The following is an 18,477-nucleotide window of genomic DNA, read 5'->3' on the forward strand; positions in this document are numbered from 1 at the left end:
CTTGATAAAAAAGGGGACGTAGCTTTTTCCATGCCTCCATTTTTAATCATTCAGATAAGAGGAATCTATTATATAGCCTAATGTGATTTAGCCTAAAATTTTTTTTACAAATGTATCACAGTAGTCTACTGTAGTATCGAAGTATTGTAATGAATCTAAGTAGACTAATGTGGTACCACAAAAAATAGTTGCATATGGACAGTTACCGTCGTTGCATTGAAGTAGCATTCTACGATACGTCCTTGAGGCGGGATTCCTGGCGGGATTTTGATAAGATTGCGCAAGGATTTTGGTAGGGTCCCGCTTGTTGGAATCCCGCTTAATCCAACCAGAATCCCACTTGATCCAACCGGGATGCCACTTGATCCAACCGGAATACAACTGGAGTCCCGCGCGTTCCAACCGGAATCCCGCTTGATTCAACCTGAATCCCGCTAAATCCATCCCGAATCCTGCCTAATCCAACCAGAATCCCACCTAATCCAACCAGAATTCTGCTTAATCCAACCGGAATCCCGTTTAAACCAATCGAATCCCACTTGATCCAACCAGAATCCTGCCTAATCCAACCAGAATCCCGCCTAATCCAAGCGGAATTCCGCTTAAACCAATCGAATCCGACATGCCCAACTGAAATCCCGCTTAATCAAACCGGAATCCCAAATAATGATCTAACCGGAATCCCAGTCCTTCTCAATGACCGTGACCGGGATCCCGTTTAAAAATAAGATAAGATATTTATCTATGCTAGTGCGATCCCACTAGAATCCTGGCACAATCCCAGCTTCATTTTTTGGGACTGCCAGTGAAAGCAGACCGCTAGCCTTTGTTGAAAGTGGCATCGCATCACATTAATAGCCTAAAGGCTTCCCTATAATCAGGTTCCAGCCCGATATTCCTGTTATTCTGACTGACCTTAACCGGGATCTTGGTAAGAAACTTGGACGATTCTCTATACCGGTAGGATCCCGCTGGATCCTGTTGGAATCGCGGGGAAATAATACCTAATTTTCTTTGGGAAAAGTAATACAAAACTCATCTCAGAAGATGTATTAAAAACGAATCAAAGATTACTATCCTAATTGGAGACTTTGGAACGCTAGGTGGCAGCAGACTTACCCGGTAAATGTCCATTGTATACGTAGTTCTGGGCACGCGCCGTTACCGAGAATAATGGATTTTACCTGGTAAGTCTGCTGCCACCAAGCGTCCTGAAAGTCTCCCATTGCCTATAAGTTAAAGGAGCACGTTGCCTTGGATCGGACGAGTTGGTCTATACAAAGCGTCTGTAACCGTTTGTAATAAAATATTTTTGTGAGTCAAATATTTGACTCCCATGAATGGCCGACCGTGTTAGTTCCCTAAGTAAAACGAAAACCATGCAGTTTCGAGTCAAATTTGTGTAGATTATTGTATTCTACTTTAACAACATCTTTCTAACCATATGCATTTTATAACAAACGGTTACAAACGCTATTCAAAGACCAACTCGACCGATCCGAGGCAACGTGTTCCTTTAATAGCTGAAATCTCGCTAAAAGTAAGTACTGCACATATTATTTGTCATCTCTTTGATATTTACTTTACTTGGGTTGCCTTGAGTTGGAAAGCAAAGACTCTTTTTATCCGCTGCTTGTAAAGATACAAATTATGAACTGTATTACTAGACAACACCAACTATTCTGAATGAAAATCACATCAGCAGTATGTATAAGAGTCTGTCCCGAGCCAAAATGGCTCATCGGGTCAGTGTTAATATCCTTCTCAAAATATGATTGTCGTGGCCTAAGGCTGTGAACTTCACATATGTAATTGACAGCATTGACACTATACTGGCCTGGTTAGTTGCCTCACTTGTGTCTTTGAGCAAGGCACTTTATACAATTTACTTCTTCTCTCCACCCAGTTGTTCAAGTCCGTGGACGAAGAAAGTGCTTAATCCATGGCTCTTTTACTATACTTTTCTATAACAAATTATGCACCTTTTGAGCCTTTTCTTCGGTGCTTGAGTGGAGCCCGCGTTAACAGAGAAGTGGCTAAAGTGAGATAAGCAAGCTTTAATTTGCCTTCTATTTTGTAACTATTTCGAAAATCCTTTTCCCCAAATGCCCCACCCTGAAATGTTGTTAACATCTACATGTGTGATCCTGTTTGTTGGCTGAAGAGAGGTGCTTAGCAACCACAAATAGCATCCACGCTGCTAAATTAAAATAACTTGTTAAAAAGGTTAAGCTTAGTACCCGGATCTCAGACACGTCAAATCCTACAATACGCGCGTATACATGCCCGAGTTTTCGCGATCTAAGCCACACACCTTCTACGATGCCAATCCCCCTGAGGACATCCCAAAGCGCTTCCGTTATTAACCCTGGTCACTGGGCCTTAAATCATTCCTAAAACCATCTCAGCTCCCTGGTGGGGGAGTATACAGCCTTGTGCAACAAATATGAGCTACTCGGCTAAATCAATAGACCCTTCCCATGAAACATGTAAACTGCACATAGCGCGTGCGCACTAACGTTTTGGTTGGCAAAATGAGGGAACATCGCGCTGTTTTGTACACGGCTAATGGGTGCGTGACGCAGACGCGATTGCGCGTCTGCTTAGTGCACAACTCTATGGCGTTTGCCAACCAACAGGGTCTGTACGCATGCGTGAATGTGATTAGCATATTTCATGGGAAGGGTCCATTACAAGAGCCATCTCTGCCCTCACATGTGTCCATTAATACCCGTGGGTTGAGAGAAGCATCTAGTTATGTGTCTTGCTTATGGGACACAGCCTCATGTACCGAGCTTAACATTCCTTATCGCCAGGCTGAACACCTGAGTTCTTTTATAACTACAGGTGGTCATGCTTCATTTGACAACTTGCGGGTTAACATAATAAGTCTTTTGAGTGTATGCCAACGCTACGGCCTGCTTCGACTCAGAGTCCTGGGTGAGATGCTGACCGGCTACACCTCGGGGATTGACGGCACTCGACTACTACTGGCAGGATGAAACTTTGGTGTGGTCGCTGGCTTGGTGCCGTGCGATTTTGCGGTCGTAACCAATAACTGTTTCGATTGAATTGGCCATTGGTAAATCACTGGCCAATGACCGAAACATTTATTGGTTACAGCCGCGAAAAAGGCACCCCTTGCCAGGGGGCATGGTCTGACAAGATTATTAATTTTGGTTTTTACCCATACACCGATGTGTGTTAGCACTGTATACTCAGTACTTTCCCGAGTCCTGTGAAAAAATATCACAGGCATATTACTCGGGTGGGATTCGAAAGCATAACCCTTGCAATTTTAGAGCAGTGTATTTTTGCAAGAATTGCAAGGGTCGTGGGTTCGAATCCCACCCGAGTAACATGCCTGTGGTATTTTTTTCACAGGACTCGGGAAAGTACCGAGTATACAGTGCTAACACACATCGGTGTATGGGTAAAAAAAAATAAAAAATAAAAAAAATAATAATAATAATAATAATAGTATTCTTTATCCCCGATGCAAATTTAACATTATTATGTCTGACAAGTTGTTTCGCTGTGAAGACCACCCACTATCCCACTCCGTGTGGTGTTGTTGACAACGGACTTCATTCCCGCGATGTGAGTATTCTCAGCAGTTATTTTAATTTTTAAAGCAGCGAAATATTACAAACAATTGATGTATACAAACTTCAAGTTGCTTTAAAGACAGTGGACACTATTGGTAATTACTCAAAATAATTATTGGCATAAAACCTTTCTTTGTGATAAATAATGGGGAGAGGTTGATGGTATAAAACATTGTATGAAACGGCTCCCTCGGAAGTACCATAGTTTTCGAGAAAGAAGTAATTTTCCACGAATTTGATTTCGAGACCTCAGATTTAGAACTTGAGGTCTCGATATCAACCATCTAAACGCACACAACTTCGTGTGACAAGGGTGTTTTTTCTTTCATTATTATCTCGTAACTTCGATGACTGATGACTCAAATTTCCACAGGTTTGTTATTTTATGCATATGTTGAGATACACCAACTGTGAAGGCTAGTCTTTGACAATTACCAATAGTGTCCACTGCCTTTAAGTTTTGCACCGTTTTGTTTGTTGCTGGTGTTTCCATCAACTAGCTATTCCCGTATTCGTTATTTCGGGGTCGTGGAAACCACCTCAATTGGTAAAACTCTGGATGAGAAACAAAAGACTGAATGTTCTTCGATATCTGATAATTATGTACAAGAGGAAACTGTACATGGCGTTTGGAACTTATAAACCAAACAAACAATAACAACGTCATTAACGCCTACAATTGATGAAAGAAAAGAATTCCAACACTAATGACCTAAGACCAAACACAACCATAACCCAATAACCTACTACACTCAAAACCTACAAACATTACAAAGGCCGTGTTTAATTGACGCCTTCTAATGCTCAATGTCACGCACCCTGATGACAACATTCAACAGCAAAGATCACGGCTGTTATTTGATGTAGCCGGTTGATTGTTTTTTTTAGTCATCTGAAAGCTAAACAGATTGTTTTTTATCACTATTCTCTTGCAACGTCGATGACCAATTGAGTCCCAATTTTCATTGATTTGCTGCTTTCTGCATATGTTGGAACATAAGTGAGAATACTGGACTTAAACGATTACCAAACGTTTCCAGTATAGAGTGCTTAATACGTTATTTCAAGCGCTGTCCAGTTTGACAAAACCAGATGTGTTTTTGAGTAATGATTTTAACGCGAAAAAAAAACCTTGAAAGCATGGCCGCCATGGCGTCATTTCCTTTAGGTAAATCAATGTTCTTATATTATAGCCAGGGTTTTTATAATAAAAAGCAACTGAGAGAGAACTTAGCATCAATTGGTGTCTGCATCAGTGAGAAGAGAGGAGCAGATGAGAATACATTAATGTACAATGGAGTTCTTCATCCTTGTGTTACTGTTCAGCTTCTTGACAACCAAGGGAGCAGTGGTAAGACAAACATTTGTTCTGTATCTCTACTCTCACCTGTCCGTGGCGTGATAGGGGTAGGGGGCAAGCTGGGGGGGGGGGCAATTACTTTTTTTTTTTAATTCCATTGACATTGCATCGTTGCCCCCTTGAGATGTTTCCGTACACATTAACATTTCCACCAATATGGTGCACTCTTCTAACCACAATCTGCCTTGCCTCTAAGAATGAAGACTGGGTTATCATCTGTATTTGTTTATAATATGTTTCTGAACTTATCTGGATGGAGCTAATATTTGTGTGCTTCCTTCGGGCATTTACCGAACCTCGGCTTGAGTGTTGGGTCTTTTGCAAACTTCGGTTCTTGCTCCTATACGGCCTTTTCCAAACCTAGGCTCGTGCTCCCTTTTGGTCTTTTTCAAACCTCGGCTCAGGCTCCTCCTGTGCCCTTGCCAATCTACGGCTCGTGGTACTCTCTTTCGGCCTTTTACGAACCTCAGCTTGTGCTCCCTGTGGGCTGGCTTTTTCCAAACCTCGGCTCGTGCTCCCTTGGGCTTTTTCTAAACATCGCCTGGTGCTCCCTTTATGCCTATTATAAGAAGGCTCCCCCTGTGCCTTTTCCAATCCTCGGCTCGCGATTCTCCCTTTTGGTCATTTCCGAAACTCGGCTCGTGCTCCCTTTTTTCAAACCTCTGCTCTTTCTCCTTATGGACCCTGTCCAAACCTTACCTTTGGCTTTGGCTTTGTCGCCTCATCAATAAAGAAAAAAGACGCGCACACAATCTGCTTTAGGCCTTTTCCGAACGTCTGTTACGCACGATTGTGTCCGACGGTAACGATTAAGTCCGACATAATTTTTGAACCATTGTGTCCGCCCCATTGTGTCCGTAGAACCATTGTGTCCGACCCATTATGTCCTACAAACCATTGTGTCCGACCCATTGTGTCCTACAAACCATTGTGTCCGACCCATTATGTCCTACAAACCATTGTGTCCGACCCATTGTGTCCTACAAACCATTGTGTCCGCCCCATTGTGTCCGTAGAACCATTGTGTCCGCCCCATTGTGTCCTACAAACCATTGTGTCCGACCAATTGTGTCCTACAAACCATTGTGTCCGACCCATTGTGTCCTACAAACCATTGTGTCCGTCCCATTGTGTCCTACAAACCGTTGTGTCCGACCCATTGTGTCCGTCCCATTGTGTCCTACAAACCATTGTGTCCGACCCATTGTGTCCTACAAACCATTGTGTCCGACCCAATGTGTCCGTAGAACCATTGTGTCCGACCCATTGTGTCCTACAAACTATTGTGTCTGCCCTATTGTGTCCGCCCCTTTGGGTCCTACAAACCATTGTCCCCGCCCCATTATGTCCTTAAACCAATGTGTGTGCCCCGTCTTGTCTGAAGCATTGTTTTCGCCAAAGTATGTCTGATGAAACATGTTTGACACACGTTGTTTTATAAGTAAGTCAACGCCGTTTTGATTTCTTTGAGATAAGTCAATGTTTATTCTGGGCCCCCAAACTTGACCAGTGTTTTGCTAACACTAACAGTATTTTTAAAAACATGTGGCTGTGCTGAACATTAACCGAGTTGAATATGTTTTATGTACAAATGTTGAATAACTAATGTTAATTGCTTAGAAAGCGCTCTATTTTCCCTTGATGATGCCGAGGGAGAACAGACCGCTCTGGGGATCGCCAAGGGATTCGTAATTTGAGCAACAGCACGAGTAAAAGAAGTATTTTTTTTAATTAACCTCCTTACGATACATTGCCAGACGTGGTACCTAAAAAAAAAGCTTTCGTTGCCACAGGTAAATATTACTGTGGGTATTTGGCATTAATTTGTCGCTACCGATTTATTTGGTCATGTCCTCGCGGCTTTGTATAAGTTCACAATGTTGAAATTACAAAGTCATAACATTCAATTTGTGAAAGGTTTAGTTGAATAATCTAATGGGAAAATAATATAATTAAATAGTATCGAAGTCTTATATAGCACACGTATTTACCAAACAAGGTACTCAAGGCGCCTAGTATATACAAACTGTCAGAAAGATAGGTTATTGCAGTGATGGATTCTGAGACCCAATTATGTAGCACTTAAGGGTTTACAAGGTGCTACGGCGCATGAAGCAGCCACAACCAGGAACACCGGGACGAACCCCTTCTCTTTTCGATTAGTGCACTGGGTTATTTTACATGCGTTACACAACACATGGGACCAACGGCTTTACGTCCCATCCGAAGGACGAAGCAATGGTAAAGTGTCTTGCTTAAGGACACAAGTGTCACGGCTGGGGATTCGAACCCACACTCTGCTGATCAGAAACACCAGAGTTTGAATTCGGTACTCTCAACCGCTCGGCCACGACACGACACTAGCCGTGGCTAGATAGGAATAATCATAAGAACTTGGTTTGAAACAATTGAATGCAAGTTGTGGTATAATTTTGAATGGCAAGATGCTACAAATACTTCTATAACATACACCAAATTGAAACTGAATTAAGCCCTTGCCACTCCACGTATACATCCAAAAGTGCGACATAACAGCAGCTTTTGCAAAGCAGGTCATATTATGTGATAGGGAAACAAAAACAAAAACAGTTTCTTTTAGCCACATGTTTAAAAAAATACTATTAGCAAAACACTGGTCAAGTCTTTTGGGGATTTTGGGGCCCATACAAAAATATTGACTAATTTAAAAGAAATCCAATCGGCGTTGACTAACTTAAACAACAACGTGTGTCGAACATGTTTCATCAGACATAACCTGGCGAAATTCGGACACAACGAGGCGGACACATTGGTTTTATAGGACATAATGGGGCGGACACAATGGTTTGTAGGACACAATGGGGCGGACACAATGGGGCGGACACAATGGGTCGGACACAATGGTTCTACGGACACAACGGGTCGGACACAATGGTTCTACGGACACAACAGGTCGGACACAATGGTTCTACGGACACATTGGGTCGGACACAATGGTTTGTAGGACACAACGGGTCGGACACAATGGTTTTTAGGACACAATGGGTCGGACACAATGGTTTGTAGGACACAATGGGTCGGACACAATGGTTTGTAGGACACTATGGGGCGGACACATTGGTTTGTAGGACACAATAGGGCGGACACAATGGTTCTACGGACACAATAGGGCGGACACAATGGTTCAAAAATGATGTCGGACTTAATCGTCACCGTCGGACACAATCGTGCGTAACAAACGTCCTTCATTGTTAGATCCTAGTAATTTGCACATCGGATCGAACATCAAACTGAGACTCTGAGTGACAGAGGTGATTATGTCTACCATCCATCAAATCGCGTACAAAATTATCCCATACCGTCCTCGTGACTTTCTATAGTCTATGTTACTTTCCCCATCGGGAAACACACACATGCAAGCTTGTATACGCCTGTAACTGTGGACTAGCTTTAGTCCCTCTTTTTTATACTCAAACTAAGCAACAGCTCCCATTGGTTTTGTACACGTTTTCGAACTGTGGACCTTTCCCGAACCGTGAACTGTATTGTCCTCTTTTGTTATAGGTCCTCGGTTTAAATGTGTATATCTACTCAGGGAATACGTTCCCTTATGACACTGTCCCTTATGACACTGAAACCAACGCCTATGTATAAGCCTTTTTGAGATATGGCTGACACAATGCTACAACACTATTATAAGGTTTGGATAAATTTGTGTGTATACACCCAAACCAAAAATAAATGTACACTCCTGTCACGTCCGCCATACCTCAAAAAGGCTCATAGAACACTTTCGTGATGTGTTATCCTTCAATGGCCGTGTACACTCCTATCACGTCCGCCATACCTAAAAAAAGGCTTATAGAACACTTTCGTGATGTGTTATCCTTCAATGGCCGTGTACACTCTTATCACGGCCGCCATACCTCAAAATGGCTTATAGAACACTTTCGCGATGTGTTTTCCTTCAATGGCCGCCTTGGCTGAACGTTTGTGGACCGATTTCGATAAACGTTCTCACGTTTGGTAAAAATGATGGTTTAATTTCTAGCTGAAAGAGAACAGGAGTGAGTCTTCTCTTCTAAAATCAATAGCTCATGGTAGACCCAAAATGATTATAACAAGATTGCTCATGTTTTTTTTCTTTTAATCTGAACAGGCTCAAGATAATGATGATTGGGACGGCTTAGGAGGGGTGGATGACGGTCTATATAAACTCACACGTACGTACAAACTTTGACATTTAAATTTTGGTGAATATTTAGTGACCCAGGCTCCATTCCCGGACTGAAATCTTGGAAAATGGTACAGTTTTGTTTTGTAATCGCTCAACAAACAATATAGGGCTAGATAGCTCAGTTGGTAGAGCGCCCGCACGTTAATCCGGAGGTCGTTGATTCGAATCCCACTCCAGACAATTCTTTGTTCAACACCAAAACAATAATTTCAAAATTTACCTGGTTAGTTTCCCTTGTGGTTTATATGTATATCGCTGAACAAGTGACAACTCGTAATTATTTTTTACCAAAGTTTAACTTTAAAAGTATATTAAAAGAACCTGGAAATATGATTTTTTTTTTCAATAATATGTTTATGAGCAATAATTAATTTTTTATGGTATTTGTTTGTCACGATTTATATGCAAACAATTAATAGATAAAGTTGGGGGGTAACTCCGCCTACCCCTTTTGTGACGTCAACCGAGGCAGACTTTGTCTCGATGGAACATCGACCCGAACGTATTTGCCTGCCATGCGTATAGTTTACACTAACGCTAAAGCCGTGAATTCCTACGTTTCGAAACAAGTTTTTTCTTGCATTTTTCTGGCAATGCCGACCAAGTGTATTGCTGCTTTATGCAGCAAAACAACTGAAGATGGGGTCAGTTTGCATCTGTTTCCTGCATCTTTTTTCAGCGCTGTGCAGCGAACATTTTCACATTTCCTAGTGAAATTGAACGATCTGGTTTGACCAGTGATTGCTAAACTAGTGAAATTGAATTACTCAGTTTGACGGTTGAACTATGATTCAACGGAGTATTTGTTTTCAAACGAAACTGAATGAGCCAGGAGTTAAAAGGAATGAATTTTTGTTGAAATTGTCCGGGAAAACCTATATTTATTAAACGAGTGACAACGACACTCGGTAATACCAACATAACTGTTTACTTTTTATGTGTATGATGGCAGAAATTTAGTAGCAATAACAAACTACTTGGTAAGAAGTGCATCAGCTCTGGTAAGCATAAACAAATAATACATTTTGAGAACTTTTTCACTTCAACGAACTGCACTTATGGAAAACGTTTATATTTTTGTATAATCGCAACAATTTGAATCTGAAAGCGATACTGACAGAATTTCAGCAATATCTCAAAAACCTGTCCACCTTTTAAAAATAAATGCTCACATGCAGGTTACAGCTTTTTGTTGTATATTGTTCTACATACGATTTAAAGGGTATATGTACTTTTTCCTAACAAAAAACACAATGTCCACAGATTTACATTAAACTTACACAGTTTGAAAATTATGATAGTAGAAAGCTTCCCTTGAAATTTTACTTACTGAGGTACTGTAGTTTTTGAGAAATGAGTAAAAGTAATAATTTTCATCTCAGTTTTAGCATGTAGAAACGTATTAACCAGTTATGCTATGGTTTTGCTATAATATCGTAACTGGTTAAGGGGATTTTACATTCTAAAATAATGTTGGTCTAATGAGACCAAGATTATTTTGTGACTTGTTTTACTCATTTCTCAAAAACTACACAACCTTAGTTTGTAATATTTTCATGGAAGCTTTCTACTATCATTATCTTCAAACCCTGTAAGTTTAATGTAAATCTGTGGACATTTTGAAAAAGTACCCAAATCCTTTAATGTAATCCTTTACATGCAATCCTTAAAATGTGATTATGTGAAAGTTTTGTTTTAATGAGTCTGGCAGATTGCGTCCACTCAAATCCAACACTAATCGTCATCGCCTCCCCATCTTAAGGCCGGTTTATAGTCGGTCGCGCGATGGTCGTGCGATGGAAATCTTGCGCGCGATTCAAGACTGAGACATAAAAACTGTGTCGTTTTTATGATAAGCGCGTCAAGATTTCCATCGCGCGACCATCGCGCGACCGACTGTAAACCGGCCTTCACCCAGTGTATTTATTTATTTATTTATTTATTTATTTATTTATTTATTTATTTATTTATCTTATTTTAATTCTTCGGATAAGCAAAACAATAAAACAAGCACAGGCCGTCCAGGGAAGGTCAAAAGTAAAAAAAAAAAGATGTGCCCTCCCAGACCTAGCTCATAAAAAAACTCATTTATATACTTTACCTTAAACATTCTAAAATTGTAGTAAAAATTTAAGCAAAAAATGGCAAGTAAAAAGCAATAATACAAACGATATACACAAGGTACTTGTTCAAAATGTCCACAGATTCACACCAAACCTACAGGGCCCGAAGACAATGACAGTAGAAAGCCTCCCCCGAAATACCACTTACCGAGGAACTGCAGCCCCTGAGGAATGAGCAAAACAAGCCACAAAACATATTTCGTCTCAGCATGCAAAAACCCATCAACCAGCCCTGATATTATCCCAAAACATCCCATAACTGGCCTCTACACGCCAAAACTGACACGAAAACTAACTTTGCGACATTGCCTCACCCATCCCCCCAAAACCACAGCACACCAGCAAGCAACATTCCAAGGGAAGCCCTCCACCATCACCATCCCCAAACCCTGCAAGTTCAATGTAAATCTGTTAAAAAAAAAAGTACAGTAACCAACTAAAAAGTACATAGGCCTAGACCCTTAAATTGTCAAAAAAGAAGACGCAGAAACACCAATACGAGTTAAAATGGGGGGGGGGGGGGTAAAACAATAACAAATACAAAGATGAAATAAAATTGTGTACATGTAAAAATTACACTTTTGGCCAGTTGAACCAATGTATTAAAAACGTAGAACCTACCGGGCCGAACCAAAATGAACTTAGTTGGCTAAATTATCTCGCAAGATGGAACGAAACGTCTGAAAGGAATGAAGAATTAAAGAGTTTTGGGTTTGTGGTTTGAGTTCAGAAAACGCTTTAGGAAAACGAATAACTGCAGAATATTTATACAAATCAGTTCTAGGATCACCGTGATGGAAAGTAAGAATGTCGGAGTGCCTACTGTTAATCTTAAAATTGCTAAGAAAATTACAACCAGAATAAGATGTGTTAAAAACCAACTGCTTGGCAATAAAAGATAAGTTTAAAAAATCTCAATAGAGATCAATAGCTTTGTTCAAAACTTCCCTCAAGCCTCATCTAATGAGGACTTCATAACTTTTTCCCGTTTATTGTGTCACTGCGCCATGAGCATATTTAGATGGATACCCGCACATTATAAATGCCCACTATTATTGTTACTATTAACTAAATAAATAAACATAAATCATTATTTAATGACGAAATAAAATAACAAAATCACGAACAATTTACTAAAAAGGAGAGAAAAAAATAGGTTAGTAAATTCACAAAAATTTTGAGAAAGTTTGGGAAAATGTCGCAAGGATTGTAGAACATATTAAAATTTGTTGTAATTGACATAAAGCTCGATTCGCCCGAAAATATTGGCCAGGAATGTTGAAAAAGAGTTTAAGAAAACGCTACGAAGCCGAAAACACCCCACGTAGCACTAGTAAGGACTTACGCACTCGATTGAAGTTACGAGTGCTTCGTGAATATGACGCAACTCGCTAAGAACGAACTAGTAACACGTAAGTGCTTACTAAGGCCTAAGAAGGCTTCATGAATAAGGCCCCTGCTTCGTACTTCCCAATCCATGTCACCTATGGCCACTCCCTTGTTCCCATGTATTGTCTTCCCACCCCCACCCTTCCTTCTGTCCTTTTCCACCCCCTTTCTTTCCTTTGCAATTCATCCTTGGGTTTTTCTCTGTTTTGATGAATATTTTAATTCCGGTGTATTTAACAAAAAACTATTTAGATGTACCGTGTGATATTTTAGTAGATTGTTGCTGTTTAAATTTCTACGGTTCATGTATACTGTTCTGCTATTTTTGTGTGCAAAACGAGAAAGTGACTTTCATGTTGGACATGATGAATAAAGAATTGAATTGAATTGAATTGAATTGAATTGATTTGAATTGAATTGAATTGAATTGAATTGATTTGAATTGAATTGAATTGAATTGACTGTTTGTTTGACAGCATTGTCCATCATCGGATTCCACACGGAACAAAGCTCTGACTACCAAGCTATATATTCATCCTCCAAAGCTGTGGACGGAAACGTAGTGGATGGCCTCTCCATCACAAGTGAGTATAAGCCAATTAACAGTTTAATAGATGGTTTTTTTTTTTTTTTTTTTTTCCCCCATACTCAGTACTTTCCCGAGTCATGTGAAAAAAATATCACAGGCATATTACTGGGGTGGGAATCGAACCCACGACCCTTGCAATTCTAGAGCAGTCTCTGACCAACTATAGACTACCGAGGTTGCCCGGCAGCTAGAGGCAGTTCGAATCCTATGTCTTGGCAGCGGGTACCGCAACGATATAATAGATGTTAAATTTGCATCGGGGATAAAGGATATTTTTTCACAGGACTCGGGAAAGTACTGAGTATACAGTGCTAACACACATAGGTGTATGGGTAAAAAAAAAAAAAAAAAAAAAAAAAAAGACAGTTCGTTGCGTGAATCTGATATTTATTTGTTAGTGTTAGTTACCATCGCCATCATCGTCACCGTCATCGTCATCGTCATCGTCATCGTCATCGTCTTCATCTCCATCGACTTAAGGGAAACAAAACTCGGGCCCAGTGCCCTTAAATTCGGGATCCACCCTTCAAGGCAAAAACGCTACCTCATTGATAATATAAATGCATACACCCATACAAACATGAAAGACCGATGGAGTGGGTCAAGGGAGCGGGCAGGGGTTGGATCCAGGGGGTTAGACTCACCCCTGGAGGTGATGGGTCAAAGAGCAACATTTCCATTCAGAATTACACTTGCTTCAGTTCTGGTAAAAACTGAATTATTGTGTATGGTTTCACAGGCTTAAAGACACAGGACACTATTGGCAATTGTCAGAGACCAATCTTCTCAATATGTGTATCTCAACATACGCATAAAATAACAAAAGCCGTGAAAATTTGAGCTCAATTGATCGTCGAAATTGCGAGAGAATAATGGAAGAAAAAACACCCTTGTTCCACAAGTTGTGTGCTTTCAGATGCTTGATTTCGAGACCTCAAATTCTAATTCTGAGGTCTCGAAATCAAATTCTAATACTTTAGTGAGAAATTGCTTTTTACTCAAAAACTATTCGTTACTATTCGAGGGGGCTGTATTATACTTTCAACAGCTCTCCATTACTCGTTACCAAGTAATGTTTATGTTTAAAACAAATTGAAAAATTACCAATAGTTTCCAATGCCTTTAAAGGCAGTGGACACTATTGGTAATTACTTAAAATATTTATTAGCATAAAACCTTTCTTGGGGACGAGTAACAGGGAGAGGTTGATGGTATAAAACATTGTGAGAAACGGCTCCCTCTGAAGTGCCATAGTTTTCGAGAAAAAAGTAAATTTCCACGAAATTGATTTCGAGACCTCAGGTTTAGAACTTGAGGTCTCGAAATCAAGCATCTAAACGCACACAACTTCGTGTGACAAGGGTGTTTTATTCTTTCATTATTATCTCGTAAGTTCGATGACCGATTGAGCTCAAACTTTCACAGGTTTGTTATTTTATGCATATGTTGAGATACACCAACTGCGAAGGCTAGTCTTTGACAATTACCAATAGTGTCCACTGTCTTTAAAGTAACGACTTGTATAGACATTGTTGCTGTTTCTACCTAACTGCTCTCATTGTGTTTTGCTTGTTTTTAAAACAGAGAACGATGAGCGTCCGTTCTGGACTGTTCGACTCGAGGAGGAACACTGTATTGGAAAGGTCACTCTTTTCAATCGTAGAGACTGTTGCAGTAAGTATTGACTTTTAAGATCAACTTGAACAAAATCGCTTAAACATTACGAACAGATTTGACCTTTTGTGTGTTTAGTTATCATTTGGTCGTAGTTTTGAAGTTTGCTGCGCTTCAATTTTTCTGAAGTTTCATCGGAGAGCCCTTTTTTCAACGATTCAGAAGTGTAATTTGTTTAAGTGTTGTTTTGATTTAGTTTGTTAACTTTCAGTACTAGTTTTAAACTTCCAATTCTAGTTTGCCGACTTCCAATACAAGACTGTCAACTTCCGTAGTCTGTCACCTCCAAACACTAGTTTGTCGACTTCAAATACTAGTTTTTCAACTTCAAAATACTAGTTTGTTAAAGGGTCTACGTACTTTTTGTAGGGCAAAAAACACAATATCCACGGAATTACACTAAACTTACCAATTTGAAGATAATGATAGTAGAAAGAGTAAACAAATCACGACTTGACAGATTTGTTTGGGGGTTCATCAAGTATCCACAAAGAAATGCCGTAGGCACTTTATCCTCTGTACCTTAAAGGGTCTATGTACTTTTTGTAGGACAAAACACATTGTCCACAGATTTACATTAAACTCACACAGTTTGAAGATAATGATAGCTTCCCTGAAATTATTACTTGCTGAGGTGCTGTAGTTTTTGAGTATTGATTAAAACAATGTCATGAAAATAATTTTCAGCTGTTAGATCATGGGACGAACATTCTTTTAGCATGTAAAACGTATTTTCATGACATTGTTTTACTCATTTCTCAAAAACTACAGCACCTCAGCTACTCATATTTTAAGGTACGCTTTCTGCTATCATTATCATCAAACGGTGTTAGTTTAATGTAAATCTTTGGACATTGTGTGTTGTGTAGCAAAAAGTACCCAAATCCTTGAATACATTTTCTCTATTAGGCATTAACATACCGAACAACTGAAAGCTATACATGAATATTTTCTTTAACAGGTGATCGTTTAGGGAATGCTGTGGTCAGAGCTGGCGTCAGTCAATTCTACAATCTGAATGAACGGTGCGGGGTACCTGTGGAACCCCACTTGACGAAAAAGTATGGCGGTGTCATTGATGTTTACTGTGACCCGCCGTTGTTGGCGAGTGAGGTCAACGTTGTTCTACCGTACAGGCAATACCTACAACTGCATGAAGTTAAGCTTGAAGAGTATCCTATTGAACGTTGTCAACAACTAGAAAGTACGTCAGGGAGTAATAATCAGACGAATGTTTTCACTAAATCATAAAATACTTTAAAATGGAAGGTACACGTTTGATATTCACTCTTAATTTAGTGACAATACAAAAATTAAAGGCAGTGAACACTATCGGTATTTACTCAAAATAATTATTAGCATAAAAACCTTATTTTGGTAACGAGTATTGGGGAGAGGTTGATGGTATAAAACAAAGTGATAAACGGCTCCCTCTGAATTAATGTAGTTTTCGAGAAAGAAGTAATTTTCCAAGAATTTGATTTTGAGACATCAGAACTAGATTTGGAGGTCTCGAAATCAAGCATCTGAAAGCAAACAACTTCTTTCATAGTTATCTCACAACCTCGCCGACCAATTGAGTTAAAATTTTCACAGATTTGTTACTTTATGAGTATGTTGAGATAAACCAAGTGAGAAGACTGGTCTTTGAAAGTTACCAATAGTGTCCAGTGTCTTTAAGTTTAAAAACCCTCGTCACCGTTTGATGAAACAAAGCATTTTGAGAAACATTTCGATTCGAAATAATGTGGTTATGAAAAGTTTTTTTGGCCCAGAAACTAGAAACTTAGAAGCGATAGCGCGTAACGCTGCTCAGATTGTTCCCCCAATTTTTAGGGATTATTCTTCATGCGTGCACGTCACCTATTAGTTTCTAGGCGTTTTCTCAAAAACGGTTTTGGTTTTGTAGGATTTGAAACTTTGCATGGTGGAAATACGATATGGAAAGGTCTGCGGTAACACCATTCAATGACTATTTCTAACGAGTTGGGGTGGTTCTGAAAAGAACCGTTGGTTTCAACTCGACGTTTCGATCAGTATGATTTTGGTTGTGTTGTGTACATCATACATTTTATATAAAACAATCGAACGGTTCCAAAAGGCAAATATACTTTGTCTTTAAGTTGCATCCCCTTTAAAGGGTGTATGTAACTTTTGTAGAAAAAAAAAAAAAAAAAACTTACACAGTTTGAAGATAATGATAGTAGAAAGCTTCCTTCAAAATATTACGTGCTGAGGTGCTTTAGTTTTGAGGAAATGAGTAAAACAATGTCATGAAATAATTTTCGTCGTCTCATGAGACGAAAATTATTTTAAGCAATTACAAACGTATTTTCATGACATTGTTTTACTACAGCACCTCAGTAAGTAATATTTGGAGGGAAGCTTTCCAGTACCATTATCTTCAAACCCTGTAAGTTTAATGTAAATCTATGGACATTTTGAACAAGTACCCAAATCCTTTAAAAGAACAGTTACCTCTGCCGCTTCCAAAGTCCGGTAAAATAATTACTGTGAACAATCTCTGCCCATACGGCAGGGTACGGTTGTCTGACTGTGGTCCCGAACAAAGATTCTGGCAATTGGAAGTACGCCATTTGTCAGAAGCCGTGTTAAAGTTATGGTAGACACAATGAATGACACTTTAAGATTTTGGATAAATCATTTGGTATACGCAAACCAAACACCATATCTCAACAAGTATATTATTGATAGAGAACAGAAATCTTAGGTTTAAATCCTGCTGTTGTCATGGTTTCATTGCTCACCCCATTATAAGTTATTGATATTCTATTTGTGTTTACATCACTATACATAAAACAGTTACTTCTTCACCCAAATTTACCTGAAATTCAAAACAACCCTAAAACCACAATTTATCTCTAACCCCGAACCCAAATTAGCCTCCAACCCCAATTAACCTCAAACCCAAGTTAAACTCAACCCTAATTAACCTCCAACCCGAATTTACATCTAATCCCAAATTCACCTCCTCCTCAAATTTACCTCTAACCCAGGGAAACTCTCCATTCTGAACTCCCCGACCGAACAAAGCTCTGGATACGATGATACCAAGTTCCCAGCGGAAATGGCTGCCGATGGTTTTATTGGCAAGTTTAAAGGGCTAGGTTTTAGTGTCACCGGTAAGTCAATCATATGATGCCTAATTAATCCCACTGTCACTTAGAGTCCAGAACAGGTTTGTTTTGAATTATAATGTTCATTTGTATGTAATATTAAAAAGCTTCTTCTTAAAGGGTGCATATACCTTTTCCTAACACAAAACACAATGTCCACAGATTTACATTAAACTTAAATATTTTGAAGGTTATGACAGTAGAAAGCTTCCCTTGAAATTTTACTTACTGAGGTGCTACTGTTTTTTTAAAATGAGTAAAATTAGCATATAAAAACGTAATAACCAGTTATGCTATGTTTATGGTATAATATTATAACTGGTTAATGGGTTTATACATGCAAAATAATGTTCATCTCACTGAGACGAAATTATTTTGTGA

General features: G+C 39.4%; 1 protein-coding gene across 1 annotated transcript; it reads left to right on the forward strand.

The window, feature by feature from the left end:
- Nucleotides 1-3,526: 3,526 nt before the first annotated feature.
- On the forward strand, nt 3,527-18,119 carry LOC117294736 (fucolectin-4-like). Its single transcript, XM_033777250.1, has 7 exons — nt 3,527-3,600; nt 4,802-4,959; nt 9,107-9,170; nt 13,173-13,280; nt 14,870-14,959; nt 15,921-16,163; nt 17,977-18,119. Exons 2-7 carry the CDS (start codon nt 4,903-4,905, stop codon nt 18,117-18,119), a joined length of 705 nt encoding a protein of 234 aa, XP_033633141.1. The 5' UTR covers nt 3,527-3,600; nt 4,802-4,902.
- Nucleotides 18,120-18,477: the final 358 nt, after the last annotated feature.

The sequence above is a fragment of the Asterias rubens genome, chromosome 9 (genome assembly GCF_902459465.1).
Source record: "Asterias rubens chromosome 9, eAstRub1.3, whole genome shotgun sequence".
NCBI lineage: Eukaryota > Metazoa > Echinodermata > Asteroidea > Forcipulatida > Asteriidae > Asterias > Asterias rubens.